This window comes from Macrosteles quadrilineatus, unplaced genomic scaffold, assembly GCF_028750875.1.
Source record: "Macrosteles quadrilineatus isolate MER2022 unplaced genomic scaffold, UCM_ALF_1.0 Scaffold_6__1_contigs__length_79288215, whole genome shotgun sequence".
Lineage (NCBI taxonomy): Eukaryota > Metazoa > Arthropoda > Insecta > Hemiptera > Cicadellidae > Macrosteles > Macrosteles quadrilineatus.
Genome location: NW_026542599.1, coordinates 992,391 through 1,014,247, shown reverse-complemented (window position 1 = coordinate 1,014,247; position 21,857 = coordinate 992,391). Strand labels below are relative to the sequence as shown.

General features: G+C 35.5%; 2 protein-coding genes across 2 annotated transcripts; one reads left to right on the top strand and one right to left on the bottom strand.

Moving 5' to 3' along the window:
* Nucleotides 1-103: 103 nt before the first annotated feature.
* Nucleotides 104-13,096, bottom strand: LOC128996539 (alpha/beta hydrolase domain-containing protein 17B-like). The gene is made up of 3 exons (XM_054421929.1): nucleotides 12,290-13,096; nucleotides 10,733-10,865; nucleotides 104-5,588 (listed from the first exon to the last, which is right to left on the bottom strand). Exons 1-3 carry the CDS (start codon nucleotides 12,934-12,936, stop codon nucleotides 5,505-5,507), a joined length of 864 nt encoding a protein of 287 aa, XP_054277904.1. The 5' UTR covers nucleotides 12,937-13,096; the 3' UTR covers nucleotides 104-5,504.
* A 4,490-nt stretch (nucleotides 13,097-17,586) lies between these two features.
* On the top strand, nucleotides 17,587-20,412 carry LOC128996518 (uncharacterized). Its single transcript, XM_054421897.1, has 2 exons — nucleotides 17,587-18,202; nucleotides 19,238-20,412. The coding sequence occupies exons 1-2, from the start codon at nucleotides 17,587-17,589 to the stop codon at nucleotides 20,410-20,412; spliced, it is 1,791 nt and encodes a 596-aa protein (XP_054277872.1).
* The last annotated feature ends 1,445 nt before the right edge of the window (nucleotides 20,413-21,857 follow it).

Sequence of the window (21,857 nt, the reverse complement as noted above, 5' to 3'; positions counted from 1 at the left end):
ACTTATTTGTGTATGCATACTACAAAATGTAAATTCAATCATTCAGACTACTTACCACAATTAGGGGATCGAAAGACACAGGAAAACATACAAATAAAACATGTGCAAAGAAACGGTAATTATATAATATACAATATGATTCATATAGAAATTACAAACCCACGTGTTGTTTAACATTAACAAGACATTTTTACACACTTAAATATATGATAAAATTATAAAACCGAAAGATCGAATTGGCAACATACAAGATAACTTAGCGACCGTATCATACACTAGGTACATACATACAAGGTCAACGACCCGGAGTTAATACAATGTTTGTTCGATATAAAAACGTAGTGGATCGACAGTCATTCCCAATACAACTGGGAATATTACACATCGCAGTATGGATGATAGATGTGCAAACGTTCCCAACCAGTCCTGCCTCAGTAAAGACACAGCTTTGGGTGTGTGAAAAAATGATACAAATGTACACAACATGCTAACACAAATAGAAACCCAGATAACACAAAACACATAAGATTGATCATGAGTGCAGTGTTTGGGGAAATAAACCTGACGTCTCAGAACTAAAAGTATATAAGGGGACACAGAGAAGTAAGGTACAGAGAAAACATCGCTGGTGTCTGAGACACAAAGTCCAACACAACTCCCCTCATGTACTACAATGCTCACGGTGGAGGAAGACGCTGTACCCTGCGTAATAAGAATTTCTGCACAGTACTCGCAGTTCGGGATCTTCCTTGCTTGTCACAAGTATATTTCCGGTACAAAATACCAGAGCTGAAAGAGCACGGCCGTCTCTTAAGCGTGAGCTGAGGATATTTCCCAATTTTTTGAATGAAAACGATCCCAATGTTTCCAATGTACCTTACTTATCTGTAAAAATGGACATATGGTTCATGGAAAATGACGAAATTCTGACATTGTGGTGGAGGATCATCCATAAATATTAATTTACAAAATAAAATCATGGCCTTATATTTGTGAACGTACTTAATCTTAAAAAATTACCATTATGAATCCTTAAATTTAGTTAAAGTGGACAGACTGTTATTCAATTTGAATCAAGAACAACTTGAACATCAAGAACATGATTATGTCAGCATAAATTAATGTTCTGAGCGATGATCCGTTATAAGTTAACACATTAATTTTTATCGGAATCACAACTTAAAGGATTAGAAACTACAAAAACATTTATGGCCTTTTATTTCTATATGGAATAAAACATGCCTTTCAACACTATTTGATTTAGGCCTACACTCATACCGCGAACATTATTTTTCTAGAATTCATGGTATAAAAACAAAAATATTTGTATAATAGCATGCTATTTATTCATGTTTTAAATAAAAAAGATGGATACTATAGGTCAAAACTTTTTTATATTTAGTTTAACAATTAGTAAAAAATAAATAAAAATATTAGTTAATTTAATACTTAAATAGTAATGTTGGTAAATTTAACAATTGAATTTATGGATGATCCATACAGTTGCAAGACTATTTTCTTTTTCAAGTCTGGCCGAACAAAACAAGCAGAGTTACACTGGTAAAGATTTAAGATGAATAAAATCAGCAGACCATTTACATGGGATTTCCAATGTTAAGGCACTGACACAACATAAGCTTTATGGGCGTTGAAAGAAAACTAATACTACACTTGAAAGTTTGTACTGAATTACTAATCGGTTTTGCAGGGAATGAGATCTCAAAATATAACACTAACTTAACAAGAATGATGCACAATGTTGCCAATGTTCCACAAAGGCATCTTATATTTCGTTATTTTACAATCCGTAGTGCAATGGGACAATTTTAAACTATGTTATTTCTAGATGGACAACATTGGTTAACGTTATGAAATATAAACCTATGCCATGCATATATACACAGGGCCCAAAATGCCAGTCTAAAACATACTCATAAAATAACATAGAAAAATATGAACCAAAATAACAACACAAGTAGATAAATATATCTTAAAATAAAGTTAGGACAAACTGTAAAATTAATTTGGCAATTGCATCACCACTGTTTGAGGTAAGAAACTGTTTCAGCTTCTTTAGGCACCAATATATTGCTAATCAAAATGTCACCAAAATGAGTTAAAACTATAAAAATAATCTATGTTTAGAGCAAGAAAATTAAATATATAACATTTTTAGAGGTGTGCAAGCAAGAGATTTTATTTGAGCTGAGTTTGAGAGAAACCAAAATCAAAGTTGAGTCTTAATTTTTTAGCATCCCAAGTTTTGTTCATGAATGTTTTGTAAAACCAGGTTTAATTTGCAATTTGTTGACATGTTTATATTATAAAAATTACATAAACAATTATAGGAACAATTTACCTACTTGAAATACAAGAAAAAAAGAAAAATTGGTACCGGATTAAAATAAAAAAAACATTTCATAACAAAATTTTATTGTTTTTTTGCCTTGATAAATCAAACTTGCTCTACTCATCTTTAAAAAACTAGCTGCTTACACACTTCTAAATACTCCGTTCACAAAATTTAAGCGGTTTGAGGGGAAGCGATTTCATTCCCTCCACCTCACCTTAACTTTGACACTACAGCCAACTGCGGAAATTCTCATCTAAAAAAATACTACTGTATACAATTCCCAAATGTGTTTTTTATAAATTGATCATTGCATATACTCATCATCTCTCCTTCAATATCTATTCTCGGTACTATTGTTTTATGATTGACAGGAAAACCTATAAGAATTAATTAAATTTGCCTTGTTTGAAACTAATTAACAGTTTAACTGTTCAGTGGCGAAAAATTGTTTAAACCGGATAGAATATTTGATATGTAGACTTACAAAAATAAAGGTTAAATTAATATTACATATTAAACATTATTTACACAGTAACATATCGATCCCAAAATAGTATCATAAGCTATTCTAAACTGAATATAAAAATTAAAATACTAAATTGTTCCCACCATCCACAATTAATCGTAGGTACGACTACTCAATTTCTAAAACTCAATTTTGATACCACAATTCACCACTTTGGGTAAAATAAGTTGAATATTTCAATGATGAATTTATTTTGCAAACAAGTAAATGAACCTAGTGATCTTTAAAAAATAATTACATTCTAACAGACTTTTTCATTTACATCTACCTGATTCAATCAAGAAGCATAAATGAAGTATTACATCGTCATTGGAGATCAGAATATAAACTTTTTAAATGCACCTTAAACTTTCAGCATTTATATTGCAAATTCATTACACCTTTACGGAATCTATGATAGATTTTAACACATAACATAGAACAAATCCCACATCTCACTGTTCTACTTTTGGTAATGGAATGATCAATTAGCTACAACTAAACAGGTTAAGTAACCTAAGAAGTATAGTAGGCGGGTTAAAATAAAAATTACAATTAATTATACAATACAAAAATTACAAGTTAAGAACATTATACATGTTGGGGTACATTTTTATGCTGTGCTTTTACTGAGTTCGCTTAAGATTAAACAGGTGAATCAATTATTGGTTTTGGCATCAACAATTAAGCTGTGATGAATATCTGTCAATCGATATCCATAGTCAGCAAATGATCGTGGTTATAGGAAAATATGTGGACTGCAAAAGGCGGTGATAAGTATTGTACCCTTGTAGTAATAAAAATAGTTGTACAGTATTTAACAATACAATTAATAATACATTTCAGAGCGATGGGAAAGATCTGTTAAAAGTCAACAGTTCAATTCAGTCTTTTATCCAAATTGCAACAATCCAAATAATCGAAGGGACACTATTTACCATAAAATAACAACTTTGATAGTTTTATATTGGTTTTGAAACGACGACAGTTAAAAGTTGTTTCATATCTGTTAGTAATTTAAATTGCAAAAATGTAAATCCTTTTGCTTTTAATGCAATAAAAGTCATATATCTTCTTTTATTATTCCAAGTTCAAGAAACGACTACCTTTTTTGTTCCCTGTGTTCTTGCAAAAACACACCTTCTCAAAAACACAGGCAACAACAAAGGTTTAATGTTATAAAAGGCAACATCAATTTTCTATTTCATATGAGGCATTTTAAAAATTCCAGTTTTTTAAAAATGGCACGTATTCTGCGAATAGGCTAAACATTTATTGGTAGCTTAAGTATTATTTTCAAACAAATCTTCCATTCCGCAGTGAAAACGTGCTCTAAAAGGGTACAAACTCTGGGTGGGATGTCGGGATTATAAATTCACTCTTACTATTTCACACATCTGAAATTACTTACTGATATTGTATATATGTACAACTAAATTGTCAAATGCAATAACTATCAGGCGTAGGGTTTTATGAGGACAACTTGGGAAAAAAGTAGTGATTTTGTGAGATTAAAAATCGCAAAGTAAAATTATCATTCACAACCTTTAGAATTGTTTTGATGGAGTGAGCTTTGAGACAGCAATTAAAATGTATTGTAACATACTATGAGAAAATATAATTTAGTTATTGAAAAAAGTGTTAAATTTTTTGAACAAGATTTTTAGTCTCACCTTAATTTGAGACAAGCTACCTTAGTTGCATCACGAGAAAATTGCCTTTAAGAAATCAAACCAAATGGTCAAAACAAATATTTTCAAAGCTACGAGTACATGTACATCAGGTTCATTCAATTTAACTACTACCAGCCCTGGGACATAATTTTACACAAAAAGTAAAACTAAATAGGCTAACTTCACATTTTGATAGATATGGTATCGTTTGACATAGCAACCTGATCAGACAAATGCAGTCAGAAAGTTTAAATGGCAGTATTGAAGTAGTACAATGTTTTTGGACTGATAGTAACTAAAGGAATAACACCATAACTATATCCTATCTCGGGTCAAGTTGAGGAAAGCTATCTGACCGTTAGGGTAGAATGAAACAATGGCTGGGTCCTGCGACTAAATCCCATTAATAAAAAAACCTCATTAAGTACATCACTTAACAGTGGAAATTTAAAACAAATAAAAACTTTTATTCATTCAATATTAAGAGAAAAAAGTATGGCATTTTAATCTGAAATGTCATAAAACAAACAATTGTGCTTGTCCCATAGAATCAGCTGACTTACAAAGTGATGTAATTGGACAAATATGCAGTTAGTCATCACTTAAGTTGGCCAATTCACATAGGACTATTACAGTACTGTCATTTTATAACAACTTAGAACTACGCCTACCTCGTTTTTACAAATTAATGAAATTGAGTATTTTGTGTTCTACCTTAACCATTGTTTTGTTCTACCTTACAGCAGCATGCCTAACTTTATCTCGGACAGATTTAGTAAAAAAAATGTTATTTTGTAAAGTTGCCCTACTCACCCCAGCCATGATTTGTCTGTTTGCATTCAATTTCGGCTATAAAAATATATGCGATTTATCCTAGCTAGAGGAGCTTCTCTGTGACCGAACTGTTGGTAGCTGAGCTCAGACTGAGTGTGGAGGGGGGGAGGGGGTCGTCGCGCTCGCCCGCTAGCAACTGTCAGTTGAGGAGCTCCACGGACACAAACTGCTTCAGTCGCTCCAGGTATTGAGAGTACAGCTCCACGTCGTTGTGACCCGCACCCTGCAAACAAGTTGTACAGCCATAAATCAGCTGATCGGTTCTTATTTACTTTCTACCCCTTTACAAGTATGTGGAGAATGTATTGTTTTTGTGGACGGTTTCGAATTTCATCTTTGGGTGGAAATTTACCTAAGCCCAGATAGTGGTTTTCAAAGTAATGTCTGTGTGTGGATGTGTATGGAGCTACAGTTTACACCTGTGGTCTGATTTGATGAAATTTGGCGTGTAGGTATTTATCTATGGTTTTTCTTATGTTGTACCTACTGTAGGACCTCAATATCTCTAAGCTGAAAGGGGAAAAGTGTGAAAATTCAATTTATTGAGGTATTGATTTCAGACAATTAAGTTACGTCATTCATTAAGTTATGTATTAGGTATAGGAGCAGTATTTGCTATTATACAGAATTTATTCAATGATACCTATTATTTACAGGTCTTTTTTAAAACCTTAAATACTTAAAAATAAAGTTTTCACTTTATCTGTATTTCCTAAAGTCATGCAGCTTATATTAATTGATTATTTAACCACAAAAAGTAGGCCCTAATTATACATTGATCAAATAAACACACAACACGCCTAATTTTTTTAAAAAATAAATATTTCTATAAAACTTTGGAATTAAAAGTAGGCCTAGCATATTTTTGCACATAAAATTCTTGTACAGATGATAAAAGTGTTTTATCATCTGAGGTTTCAATTGTGCTATCCAAGATCGATTGCAATCTATTTGATAAAGACTTGTAAATATTTCCTTAGTCACAATGTCAAAGTAAATGTTTCTGAAGATAAGATGTCATAAAAGTACAGTCATTCAGCTTATCACAATTAAGCCACATTATTAATCATGTTTCCGTCTAAACAGATTGTAATAACGGAAATGACTCGGTTAATCCTATTACACCCAGTAGCTTAGATTGTTAAGAGAAAACGCCTGCATTTTTATCTCATTACACAAACAGAGATATTGTGAACCTTAATTCTGCTTGAAATTAATTGGCAATGGGATTAGTAGTACAAATCCAAAATACATGCAAATATCTTTTTAAGTTTTAGGATAATAATTTAGATACTATCACTTCTATTAATCATTGCTCTAAAAATTAGTGAAAAGACAGTAAACCTAGACTTACACCTGGCAAATACGTTATAGACGGTGGTTGCAACGGGACCACAATAGTTGGTTGTTTGAAGGCCCAACTATTTTCCAGTTTTTGCAACTGACATAAAGAAACCTACATTGACAAGCAATAATTGTGCAATGTACATAGATAAAGTGTTACGCTCCTTTCACACTATACGTTTTCGCTCGTACGAGTGTTAATCGTGCGGGCAGACGGTCGTGGGTCTGTTGCTTTCACACTATACGATTTGTAATCGTACGAGTATTGAAACCCCCCACTCCACCAGTACAGAGTTCATTGATACTTCAGTGGAAAGTTTTGTGGAGTATGGATCGGGAGTAAATTATTGCTGCGCTAATTATTTACAGACACAGGAAAAGAAATAAACGCGGCCGTCTGCAAGGGGTACATCCCATAAATGTAAGACGTGAGGAAGTGGGTGTGTTTAATACATTATTCGAAGATTTGAGGAACGATGAATTGCACAATAAGTTGAAAAGTGATCTTCAAAGAAATAATATGACGTTCAGGAACTACATTCAACCAGTTGAAATGATGGCTGTGACTTTAAGACAACTGAACCTAATTACAACAACTGAATAATACTATACAGTGCGCACAGGTAATTAAACTCAATAACCAAACAATTAAACTAAAAAACGAAATAAAAACTATACAGCAAAAACGCTGCGAACTGCACTCGGGGAGGGCTCCCGCACGACTAACAACCGTGTAGTGTGAAAAGGGCCATATGGTCACATGGTCCACTAGCAGTAGACACGACTATTACTCGTGCGGGAGTCGGATACCAACCGTCTGCACCTACGGTCGCTACGCGGGTCAAAATCGTACACGGTTGGAAATCGTATTATGTGAAAGGGGCCATAAGCTCCAATGCGATACAACAAATACGACTAATAACCGCACAAGCGAAAACGTATAGTGTGAAAGGAGCGTTAGCCTACACCGTAGATAATTGTACCATAAATCATTATTGTTGTTTTAACAGTTTTTCAGTTCAATATTTGTATATATTTGACATATGAATATTATTTAAAAAGAAAATGTTAACAATCAGTCAGCTTATTGAGCTTACCTGTTTTTCAGGGTGCTGAAATATTATTTAGAAAAAAACTACTTCAGGGTTCACACACAAAAATATCTCAAGTGAATTCCCTGACTTCCTCTGACCGTTTTCTGTTAATTTCCATGAACACACCATACTTTATGTACAGAGTTTTCTTAATATTTAGATATAAGTTATGTATATATAGCTTAAAAAAAAACTTTTACAATTTAATATGGCCTCCATCATCTCCATAGCCGCCCTTCCATCTCCTTTTTTAGTGAATTTCCGATATAGGGAACTAGCTATTACGCAGGTCCCATAGTAAGACCTAGACCCGGAACCGATTTAATTTTTTTGTTTTAGCAAATTTGTTTATTTAACAGTAAGCTAACACAATTTCAATAAAAAAACCTTCCAGAGGTCGCATCACGGAAGTAACCTCCAGGGATGTTTTATTTTCAGCGATTATATTATTTTGAGTGGTGTCAGCAGTGTGTCACTGTACCTCATGCACCTCATTCCTAGAATCGAGTGAAGGTCAAAACTCACCTCTACTATTTTATATTTGTTAGTTTTGTTCAGGTTTGTAAGAGACTGGAAGTAACTTCCGTGTGCGCTCTGCCGATTCTTATACAGCCTGGAGGCAACTTCCGTGATTCAACCTCTAGTTTAGTGTGTGCATTGATTATTGCGTGTAAACAATTACTGTAAATATTTTTTTTTACGAATCATGTCATTATTTAGTAAATATCTAACAAAAAACCACTAAGTGGTAACACTTTCCCCGCCAAGTCAGCAATCCAAAAAAGATAATAAATCATTACTTTTTCCGCCAAGAAAAATAATGTAATGTATGTAAGTTTGGCAACTTGGCGGCAGACTTTTGCTTGGTTTTTTTCATTAAAGTTACGTTCGTGGATAATTTCACAAATCAACTTCTCTAATTAATTAGTCCAACTAAGTATAATAATTTCGAGGTAATCAGTAAATATAAACCATCACTATTATGATTTTATGAAATGTGGCACAAATAAGGTCAAATTTTGTAAAATAAGGTCTCACCTAGCAATGTACTAATGGGAGAGATACTTGCTCAATGAAACTAGTTTTATGGCATTTTTAAAGTGATCAAGCAAAAGTCTGCCGCCAAGTTGCCAAACTTACATACATTACATTATTTTTCTTGGCGGAAAAAGTAATGATTTATTATCTTTTTTGGATTGCTGACTTGGCGGGGAAAGTGTTACCACTTAGTGGTTTTTTGTTAGATTTTATTTATTTTTGTAGAAAATCAACAGTTAAAATAAAAATCATCTTTTCCCTGATATATAGACCACGGCACAACTACATCTCATTTAATTTCTATAATATTGTTTGTGTAGAGCTAAATTCTACATTTTTGGTCTTATCTGCTTTAAACCGATTAAAAACTTTTTGACACACGTACCAAAATTACTATTTAACAAACCCCCTGGGCTTAAACTCAGTTTCAAATTTCATCAATGGTCATCTTGTGAAAAAATACTTTATTAATGTTTTAAAATAATTTTTCAGCTGTTCCTATGAATTTCTCTAACATTTAAATTAATTGAGATTTAATCGCAGCTGATCCTTCTTTTGTTTTGATTTTAATTCCATGTTATTTAAATGGGCCAAAATCGTACTTTCAGGGCTTGCCAAGGGTTTATGGGTCAACGCACCGACTTGAGACCCTCAAAAGGCAAATCTACACGTTAAGGGCTTTCAAACGACATAAAAAACATTAAAATTGAGCCAGTGGTTTGGGCTGTAGGTCCGTCAACATTCAAGGAGAAGAAGGAGAACACGGAAAATTTGTGAATTTTCAAACTAGTTTTTCTTGACTCAAACACAACCGTTTTTTAAATTCTTTTTTTTTATTTTGTTGAGAATGAGTGCCCCTATCCAGTAGATGAATAATTTTTTTAATAGCTTTTGTTTCTTCAGAGCTATAGACGAGTAAAAAAGCCACTTTGTCACGTCATGTATATATACACTGCAGCAGCTGTGTACCGCTGGGGGACTTGGCGGGGCGGTTACAAGATGAGTGACGAAGTTAAATTTCGAATTGCAACACTCTTAGCCGAGCTGAAAGGGAGATTCTCGAACGACGTATGTACAGAGCCATTTAGTATTAAGATACCCATTATGTTAAATTACTTAAAACATCTGGTATTGAGATTGTTATCATCTAAAACCACATTATAGGAAATTGTAGTGAAATTTAAATTAACTTCTTGAATATATTCTTGTAAAAGATTTCTTCATACTTTTATGTTAGAACAATTGATATAGAATAATTAGTTTAATTTTATATTTATAAAATAAAAATTAAGTTATTTTATAATTAAGAGTTTACTAAACACATTTTTGATGTTTAAAATTAAAGATAAAACTTTAAAATTTGTGCACTAAAATAAAAATTTTACTTCATAAATGATTGTTTTTATTGCCCTGGAAGTAACCTCCGGGTGCGCCCTCTCCCGCTTTGAAAACCATTGCACCCTCTGAAAGGTTAATTATGTACTGTGTAGTAGTAAACCTAAGTAGGTACTTTTTGCTGTGGCGGGGGTATTTATAAATACAATACTAAGCAATCAAATTCTAATACTTAGACCTACAGCTGAAAATAAAACAAAAAAATGTTTTAATAAAAATTACATACACCACATATTACTTAAGTATCTCATTTCAACATAACTTAATACATTAATCATAAAAAAAAATAACACAACCTATAAAAGTTTAATTAGTAAATTTCTTTGACTTAAAATTGTTTTTAAAAATTTTCCCTGATTTGCGGCCTTTTCTAAAAACTTTCCCTGACCCTGTAGGCCTACCCATTTCCCTGACCTTCAATGACTTTCCAGGTCCGTCGTAACCCTGTAATTCTTAAGGAATAATTTCTGAACAAAATATTTCAAACGTGTCTTACCTCTACCCAGAGTGGTTCAACGGCCCTGGGACACCTTTCATAGATGGCAAGGCCGTGAGAGAAGTCTATAACCTCATCTTCTGTTCCGTGGATTACCAGCACCGGGGATGTTACCTTGGGGACCTTATCAATACTGAAAACATACACGGAGAGATTAGCAGTGTTACAGTAGTTTATAAGGTGCAGTGTTTATCATTAGAATTAAAGCTAGACTTAGGCCAAAAATTGAATCCGTAATTTGAAAATGGAGTCGATTAAACACGCTTTGTTAAAGAGGAAAGGGGTTAGCAATGTCAGAGGTAAATATTTCAGCTAATGTGTAAGACCAAATGTGACACTGTAGACTTATGTGTAGGCTACTTTTGAACATTAAGTAGGCCCAAGTTTACACCCTTAAATAAGGTGTAAATATCCCCCAATTTTTCCCAGTTGTAGGTCTAATCAAAACTAATTGTTTTATCAACAAGGTAACTTGGTAGCCTATTTAAAAATTAATAAAATGTTTACTAATTAAGCTTAGGCCTTTGAAGTCCCAGTACTCAGTACTATAATAAAAATTGTAATGATCTTCTAGGCTCTACTGTAACACAAACTATCATAAGGCCGGGGCCACAACGAGGCGGATCATCCGCGTGGCTTATCTTAGCACGAAGATAAGCCATGCCGTCGGTTTCCTGGCCACACGGAGCGGATGAAGAGCTTCCTGTTGGGTTTTCTCAGCCTGCGTAGTGTATTAGAACATGGTTTAATTCACTTGCTGTAGTCATGGACGAAACACTTATATTAGTTTGTGCATTATAAGCGTGGGGTCCCTGGTTTGGCGATTAGTGGTCGGTGTGTGTACCAGTTTCTGTTCACTTCTGTATCTTACTAACTTACTTATCTTATTATAGACAGTTGGTAAAAATTGAGCATTGGTGTGTGTGTGCTATGGCAAATTTTAATTTTACTTGGGTTGCAGGTTAACATCTTTTGTAGGCTATTCCTTCGTTTACCATGGAAGCAATAGTCAAATAGGCCTATTATAGGTCTAAGTTTATACTGCACCCCTCTTTCTACGATTAGGCCTAATTATTAAGGCAGAGGATACGCGTCCGGTAACCAGGCGTGGATTAGGCGTCCGGCAGTTATTGTCATAACCTAACCTAACCAAACTTGCTGATAATGAAAAAATCGAAAGACGGTTAAATTCTGTTCATAAAATAAAATTGTAAATGCCTCAAATTCTAACAAAAGATGTACAGTTAAAAAGAAGTGGCATTCTAAGCAAAATCTTTGACAAACAGTTAGTGTCACCGATGTGATGTTAGATCTAGGCTACTACCCCTAGTAAGTTACATCAGCCAAGCCCTCAATCCACTTCACCACGAACACCGATGGCTATACATCATATCTGTTGTGGTAATGGTGTTCCGGGCCCACACCACCCGGTGACATCACTGCCAGGCGCCTAATCCACGTTCGGTTACCAGACGCGTAAGTTATCCTCAGCGAATTATTAAATATCTTGACTAAAAGATCTAGCGATGTAAAGCTATAGCATAGGTTAATGATTACCTAGGAAAGGCATCGAAGAACCAGGTTCTTTTAGTGTTCGGGAAGGCCACTCTCATGCCCGACATAAGGGGTGAATGAAGAACAACTGCACCAACTTCATATCTTGAAGCCAAATCCACTGTAGGAACAGTCCCTATACTCTGTCCATACAAAATAATGTTTTCTGGGCTAATGCCATATCTTGTTCTAAGAGTCTGCCAGGCAGCATCAATGTCAGCATACAAGTTTTTCTCAGAGGGTTTGCCAGTACTAACTCCATATCCAGAATAATCGTAGCTAAATATATTGCAGTTGATCCTTGTTCCTAATCCAAGGTAAAAACTACTCATCTGTCCCAAATCAACGGCATTTCCATGAGAAAATAATATTGTGAATCGAGCATTGGCACTGCATCTAACAAAAAGACAAGCAATCCTGTTGCCTCTCGAGGTACGAGCGTAGAATCCTTCTATGTTTTCTTTTTCTCGTTCGGAATATTGCCATTCTGCCCTATCCGAGAGACTGATTTGAAACTTAGATCCTGATTCATCTGACTGAAAACTATAGGTGGGATCAGGTGGAAGAAAAGCCAATTTTGCAGCGATTCTTGATGGACACGGAGGACAACAAAACAAGCAGCATAATTCACTTAAACTTAACCCGTTCATTGCTACCGATAAGTTCTACAACACCTAACCACATACATGAATGTGGCGTATTATATCTAAGTAAACTTAATTAATAGAACTGAAATAACCAACAAAAATAACTATTGTTATTAAATTAACAAGAACGACTCGCGCCTGACACTCCTACTACAGACCATTGTGGCGGCCATAGTGTATGTGTAGTGAGCATGCCAATGCCATTTTAATCTCAAATACAGAGTATTGTGGGACGTCACTATATCTAAATCGGGGAAGTATATTAATTATATGTAAGAATGAATAAGTTTTAAAATAAATTCTATTACGTTGTTTATAATAAACTTCTTCTTTTATCACTAATTATAATGGTAAGACTACTGCAACTGCTACTGTAATCATAGATAAAACAGTAGATTTCTCATCCTTATGGAAAAGCTGAAGACAATTTTATTGTTAGTTCTGTACGGTTTATGTAGAGGTCGTGTTTTGTCTACAATTTGTTTCCCGTTATTACAGCCATTTAAAACCTCGTTTGACCAAATAATACGATCTAATCATAAACAATAACTTGTCCCCTAGTTATATAACCAAACAGTAAAGCACAAATCAAGAAATTAACCCTAAAATAATAGAAACAAAGTTTCGTCGACACTAGCACCCATGTGTCACGTACATGAACTAGACACGAAAAACGTGCTTCAAAATTTACAATGGGATGAGAAGTCTACTTAAAACCATAGATAAAACGTGTTGGTTAGTCTATGTTAAAACCATGAAACATTATCCCTTGGTAGATTTCCCATCCTTATAGAACAACTGAAGCCAATTTTATTGTTAGTTCCGTCTTCCGTCCGGGTTTCTGTAGATGTCGTGTTTTGTTTACAATGTGTTTCTTGTTATTTCAGTAATTTAAAACCTCGTTTAACCAAATAAAAGTATCTAATCATAAACAATAACTCGTCCACTAGCTATATAACCAACAGTGAGACACAAATAATGAGAAACGAACCATAAACTAATAGAAACAAATTGTAAATAAAACACGACATCTTGAGGAGTATGTTTTATTTATGACGACATCTACAGACAACCGGACAGTACTAACAATAAATTTGGCTTCAGTTGTTCCATAAGGATGGGAAATCTACCAAGGGACTATGTTTTAACTTTGACAAAATTAAATTAAATTTAGGTGCTTTAATTAGGGTGTATTAAGGAAAGGGCTTGTGTTTTTAACCGATATACTTACTATAATGTAGATACTTAGGGTAAAATCAAGCAGTCATTCCTTCAGTACTGTCTGTACTGGGCAGTGAAAAAAAACCAAAGCAGAAAAGCCAAACACGAAACCCACGAAACACGTCGTCAGCTATTGTTTACTGTTTATGTTTGTATTTTTATGTCGTGTATTGTCATGTTTGTATAGTTTTGTCATGTGTTATGACGATTTAATAATAATTAAACATTGTTGCTACCATGTGTTGATGTTCTACAATAAAATTGTCTTTAGTTGTTTTGAGTGTTGATAGGTTAGTATCTAGTTACTTCAGTAATGAAATGTTGGTGAACTATTTTTTGGTTAGGACTTTCATCTGCTTTGTGGTGATAAAATAATATTCCAAGATAATATTCCAGAAAACATTATATACTTAAAATTCATAGCTCATTTTTTATTGGTATTAGGTTTCCACCAGATCCGTGAATGTTTAATGGTAAGTGTCATGATTTCTCATTCTAAAATCTAGATAAACTTAAAACATAGGTAGGCCTATATTTTGGAATTTATATTTGTTTCTCAGAGAAACGCTCCTAGACGCTAGTTCTTTGTTCATCTGCCAGATAACCTTATTACCTCCTCCTTGGCCTGATACCAGCAAAGCTGGATAGGCTGCGTCATGAATATTTACAATAAAAAATAAAACTAATATTTACAGTACGTACAGACTTCCGTTTACTGTCGGATTTTTGTATGGTCATTAACTAAAAAAAAAACTTAACTTAAATAATTAACTTAGTTAGAGTCAGAGAACGGTTATTATCAGTCTGGGGGACTTTTTTGGTTTCAAAGAGTAGACCTACCTAATTTTACAGCACTGTGATGTCAGTCTTGCGGAATATGGTTACCTATCGGAGCTCAAACGTGAACTCATCTTCGGTACTCCAAGATTGTTGTGAGTGTGTGCAAAGCAAAGCAAAGCAATGAAAAACGGTTTGGAAATAAATTGCAAAATTCTATGTTTTCAGGGTCAAAATGGAATAAAACCAATTCAATATATCAATATCAATATCAATTATTTAAGATGGGGACGCCACTATGTGCGTATTTTAACCCAAATATGAGTGAAGGATGAGTGTAGGATGAGTGGCGCGATCTTGTAGTCTTGTTAGTGACTAAGGCCGACATGTTCCTTAGACACAGCTGTTAATTAATAGCCCATACAGCTAATGGCAACTAAGGGACCTACAGTTTATAGTGGAGTCCGAACCACCTTTTTGCCTTGGTATTAATGAATTGGTCTAATTATCAGGATAGTACTGCGGATAGTCGTAGTACTCACTAATGCGGACGTTAATCCACACCAGGGAGCACAGTGCATCCCTATAAATATCCACAATTCTTACCCCATAAACCCCCGTTTCCATAGTCCGATCATGCTGGTTTGCAAACTCGTTTGAATAAATGTAGGTGTACACGTTTGTACCAAATTTCATCAAAATCAGATCATTTTTGCTTCTGTTATCGTGCTAACGGACATATATATTATATAATTATGAATTTGAACGGATGGTGTTTTTGACCTCTAGGGACTTAGAATGAAAAAGTAAATCGGTCCCGGGTCCAGGTCTTACCATGAGTACTACGGTAATACCTTATTCCCTTAATGGGAAATTCGATAAAACACAGCAAATCTAGCTTATAACAATGCCTATCTGTTTACATTTAGATTGTTAATAGTTGAAACTTAACTGATTTAAATTAGGTATAAAAATGAAAGGTAAAGAAACGCTAATACAATTTTGTCGGCAAATAATTAAGAATTAATTGAGGCAAGTTAAAATCAGCTGAACATTTTTTCTTTGCTCTAAATTTGAGCTTGGGAAACAATTATTTTCTTTGACATCTGTTGTAAAAGATAGGTCTTAGTAGGCCTAACTAATGGATGAGTAAAAACTATACTATAGTAAAAACTATACTAGTTTTTAATTTTTGACTAAAATGCCTGTAACTAGATCTTCAGAACTTCTGGATATTATTGACGGTCTTTTTTATATTGAAGATGATGTAATTGAACTTGTATCTAAGTTTTACAGTGAGTTACGTTGCACCTCGGCCACATTTGGTGTGGATTCGATTGAAAAACTTGTCCCGCATGTGTCCAAACTTTTATCAAAACTTAATGACATTAGTAAGGAAAACAAAGAACTTGTCCAAGACCTAAATATTCTTCGTGAAGAAGTGTCTACTATCGAAAATAAGTTTTCTGGACTAAATAATAGTATCAAAGAAAAAGCACAAGAGTACAATGAGCTTGAAGATGACTGTAGCGAGAAAATTTCACGTTTGACAGAACAGTTAAAGAAAGTAAAGGAGGAAAACCGACAAATCAAGGCGAGTCGCAACCAATTAGAAGAGATTGATGTCGAGAGGCTTAAACTAGAGCACGAGGAGAAGGTGGAAGCGCTGTATGCTGAGCGTAGATGTCTGCTGACGACCATCGAGGTGCTGGAGGCTGACTTGCAGGCTCTGCGGTCTGAGGTGAGGACGATGTCGGCGCGAGAGAAGGAGAGCCAAGCTGCCGCCGATCTCTATACCGAACTGTCCCTAGCTGCCATAGACACTGTCGAGTCACATCCAAAAACTACCTCTACTATTGACCCTCCTACAGTAATACCTTCATCCACCCCCACGAGGCCTCAGTGTTCGAATGACAGTAACAAGAAGCTCAAGAGGGTACTGCTTATAGGCGACTCACATCTTCGTCATGCCAGTAAGAAATGTGTTGACCGAGGTGCAATCTTAGAGTGTTGGCCTGGTGCAAAAATTGGACACATCAAGGAAAAATTGTTGACCTTTGTAAACTTAGACTTAAGCGTAGTTTATATTCATGTAGGATGTAACAACCTTAGGAGAGGCTACAGGGGAGGTCCAGGGTACAATGGAGGGCACGGAAAGCGAGAAGTCCTTCACAGCATGGCGGATCTGTTGTATACTGCCAAGACAAATTTTCAAAATTCTAAAATTGTTTTGAACAGCGTCCTAATTAGGCAAGACATTGGCTATAGAGCTCTCCACGACTTCAACTATCAGTTGGAGCTAATGTGCAATAACTTTGACGTTGAATTCGTGGAAGTTAATACTTGTGTTGGCAGGAGAGACCTCGCCCGAGACGGTACTCATTTGAACCGTAGAGGCACCTCACGACTCGGATCACTGATTTTAGAAGTGGCTTCGCGGTATCTGGATCAGCCAGCTCCGCAGTCTCTCTCGCATGACCATGGTAGAGTCGCGTCTGTTGCTCCTGCTCCTGCTCCTGGTGAGGTGACTGGGGTCGAGGCTGTTGGCGGTCATCATGGTGGTTCCAGCCAACATGGAGACCCGCCCTCGCCGAGGCTTTCGGGAAACTTGCTAGGAGGGGGGGCACCAGAGAACTCAAAGTCGCTCATTTAAACATGCGCTCTCTGAATACGGGGTTTTCAGAGATGTGCTCACTGGTGCGTGACTTTGACTTCGATGTTTTTGGAGTGTCAGAGACGTGGCTGTGCCCTGGAACACCATCAGAAGACTTCTCTATGCCTGGGTATCAGTTGTTGCGAGCTGATCGTAACACAAATGTAGAATGTGAAGAAGATCAAGGAGGTGGGGGTGTTGCCATCTATATCAAAGATGGTATACACTTTGAAAGTCACAGCTTTGAAGATAGTTTGAGTCCTGGCATAGAGGCACTTTGTATCATTTTGAAAATGAGTGGTGAGAGACTCGGGCTATGTGTGGCCTATCGACCACCCAATGTGAGGCAGTCTTGCCTTGCTTCCTTGTTTCACTCTTTGTTTGTGGATCTTGCAGTCGAAGTGAACAATGTCATTTGTTTAGGGGACTTGAACGTTGATCTCATGTCGAAAAATAGTAACGAATATCAATATTACAGCCGACTCTTGAAAGAAGCATGTGCTGTACAACTAATTAATGAGCCAACGAGAGTAACAGCAACTTCAGCCACCTTGTTAGACCATATCATTGTGGACAGGTTGACTGAAGTCAAGAGGACCGGCATAGTGGATGCTTCAAGTATAACAGATCACAGAGGCATTAAGATAACAGATCATAAGTTAATTTATTGCATACTATGTACAAGTAGGAACAAACCTGAAGCCAAGTTAATAAAATATAGAGATTATAGAAATTTCGACATTAATCAAGTTGTAACTGAGATTGCCGCAATGGACTGGAACAGTATTAGGAACGAACAGGAAATAGATATTGTGGAAACATTGATTACGTCTAATATTAGAAAGATATTTGATGACAATGCACCAATAGTGTGCAAAAAAATTACAAAGAGGAAGGCTCCTTGGCGTAATGAAAATATTAAACGGTTGACAAAAGAGAAAAATAGACTGCGAAATCGTTATTGGAAAGATAGATGTGATGAGAATTGGGAAAGGTATAAGGGCGTTAGAAATAGGTTAAATAATATGATCTGGAGTGCGAAAAAGACATATTTTTCTGATAAACTATCGTCCTCAAAAGACCCAAAAGAATTTTGGACGTGCCTCAAAAGGAATGATATAATTGGCTCTAAGAGTAACTCAAGCATTCCACGTGATCTGCAAGCTAATGAGATTAACGAATATTTTGTAAACATGGGAGCTGAGACCGATATTGATAAACAGCTTTGGGAATATTTTATGGATAATAAACGAGATGGCATTATAAATACCTTCAATTTTCAATATGTCAGTGAAAAAGAGGTTATGGATGTAATGAATGAGATCAAATCTAAAGCAGTGGGTAGCGATGAAATTTCAATTGAAATGATTAAAACTGTCAGTCCGTATGCGATAAAATCAATTACCCATCTGATAAATCTATCACTAGACAAGGGACAATTTCCTAAGTCCTGGAAAATTAGTATTATCCGACCATTACCCAAACTTACAGCCCCAAGAAAAGTCGAAGACCTAAGGCCAATCTCAATATTACCAGCTATGTCAAAGATATTAGAGAAGATAGCTATTCGCCAAATAGTCAGCTACATAAACACACAAAATATATTACCCAAACTTCAGTCTGGATTTAGACCTAACCATAGCACGTGTACAGCCCTGACGAACTTATTTAGTGATATGATTGACGCCAAAGACAAGGGTAAATATAGTTCTCTAGTTATGCTGGACTATTCAAAGGCATTTGATTCAATGAACCATGAGATGCTATTGGCCAAAATGAAATATTATGGCTTTGACGAAAATATTTTGAAATGGATAAGGTCATACTTAGACTCCAGGCTGCAAGTGACGCAGTTAGAGAGTGAAACATCAACCCCGCTTGTCAAAACCCAAGGAATTCCCCAAGGCAGCTGTCTTGGGCCTGTTCTGTTCAATTTGTACACGGCAGACCTTCCTAGCTGTGTGCAACATTGTACAGTTCATTTGTATGCCGATGACTCACAGCTGCACTTGTCTTATGAGCCATCCCAGATTAGAGCTTCACTCGATCTCATTAACTCTGATCTGAGAAAAATCCTTTTGTGGTCAGAAGCAAATGGGTTGAAACTCAATACTGGCAAGTGTACTGTGATGCATACGGCGCCACAAGACTTGGTGCAGTCCCTCAGCGAGAGAGGAGTGAGTGTTGTGCTCAACGGGGAATCTTTGACTTTGTGTGACAAGTCAAAGACTCTTGGCGTTGTGCTTGATAGCAGCCTCACCTTCTCTGACCATGTCACACATGCTTCGCAGCGCGCGTTAGGAAGGCTGAGAGGGCTGTACAGGTTTAGAAGTCTGCTGCCAGAATCTGCGAAGCTGCGCCTCATGCAGTCACTAGTCCTGTCGGTGTTTACATATTGTCTCCCTGCTTATGGAAACAGCATCTCTGGAGTAGACATGACCCGAATGCAGAAACTGCAAAATTCAGCTATTCGCTTCATATTTTGCCTCAAAAAATTTGAACATGTCTCTCCCTATAGAGCTGTAGCGGGGATGACAACAGTAGACACTGTTTGCAGGATCATGACGTGCTGCATGGTGCACAAGGCTCTTGTCTTACAGGAGCCACAGTACCTTCTTGAGAGGCTCTCTTTCCGGGAGGAGGTCTCTCAGCGCAGTACCCGCCATGGTGGTCTCCAGCTTCACTTTCCAAGAGTGAGGCTTGAGTTTGGGAGACGAAGCTTCTCGTACTTCGGTCCAAAACTGTACAACGACCTCCCCTCTGGCCTCAAAAAGTATTCTTTATCATCATTTAGAGTTAAGATCAAAGAATTGTGCACTGATGGTTAATTATTGTTACTCATATTGTCTTGTTTCTGTTTTGTTATTGCTCTATTTATTTGTTGTTAGTTTTATATTGTTTTTGACGAAAGTTGTTCTGAGAAGCAGTATTTGTACTGAGAAACGCTTAATAAATAAAGGCATTTTTATTTATTATTTATTTATTTATAACTGTACAGAGTGATGACAAAACAATGTATACTATTAATACGCTACATGAAACTTTGTAAACAATTTAAGGCTGTTTTGTTTTAAGATTTAACCCCACATATTTATTATATAGGTACCAAAATGTTCATATACTTAGGTGTGTAGATTTGCAAACTGACCTTACATTTTTGAAAAAGTCCCTTGGGCTCTGCCCCAGTTGTTTTTTACAGTTCCCATGTTATCCTTATGAAGAACATATTTGTTTACATGATGATCAACTGGATAGTTTAATTGCTGTTAATATTTTAGTTGCAATTTAAGGAAACGTGTGCTACAATCATTTACTAACTTGGTTGAAAAGAAATGTTTACTATTTGAATTTGGGTTGGCGTAAATATTACAATGGAAAAAAGCGAGAAAGCCTGGATAACTTGATAGGAAAAAGAAATCTGTTTCAACACTGTGCTGCATTTCTTGAGCAATCTTTGAAAGAGCCGTGTTGGGTGTTGGTATGATTTTCATAGTATATTTTTAAAATTGTAGGTATGTATTATGAAGTGTTTATAACTGATTTTTAGTTACCAACATTGTCCAAATCTGATTTTTAAATAACATCTTTATCTAAACACACAAAAACCTGTCACTCCCAAATACCTGTTTAATTGTTTTTTCTCTACTATTGTTTTCTCATACACTTCTGAGTCTTACCATCAATACAAAAATTCATTTTCTATCTACAAAATACTCTTAACGTTTAACAATGCCAGTTTTAGTGTAGCGACATAACTACAGACACCTACTCCTGTTAACATTGTTAGAGTTGCATGTTCAGGCCAATCAATAACAATGTTATCCGATTGATTAATTGCCATATCAATTACCATTAATGAGTTTGTCTAGATAATGAGCAATATTAATCTCTACCCTCTTTCATGTCCTTAACTAACTGCTGTAGGCATCAACTATACTTGTCTCTTTCAAATCCTTTGTCCAACCATTGTAGATATTATCTGTATCTCCTCTTTAATTGAAGTTAGCAATGAAGTTTAGCTAAAGTAAAAAAAAATGTATCAATCTAAAACATACTTTCTCCAATTAGCTTCTCAAAAACCCAAATGAAGTGAAAATAACAAGTTGCAATACATTTTGAACTATATTTTTAAAGCAATAGGGATTGTACCGTTTTGTGTAGAGTTAAAAGTGCTATAACATATTGAATTTTAATCAAAATTGTTTGAGAAGTTCTTAAGAAAAACATACACACACACAGACATATGTTCAAGGGGGATCCAAAACAGAAAATG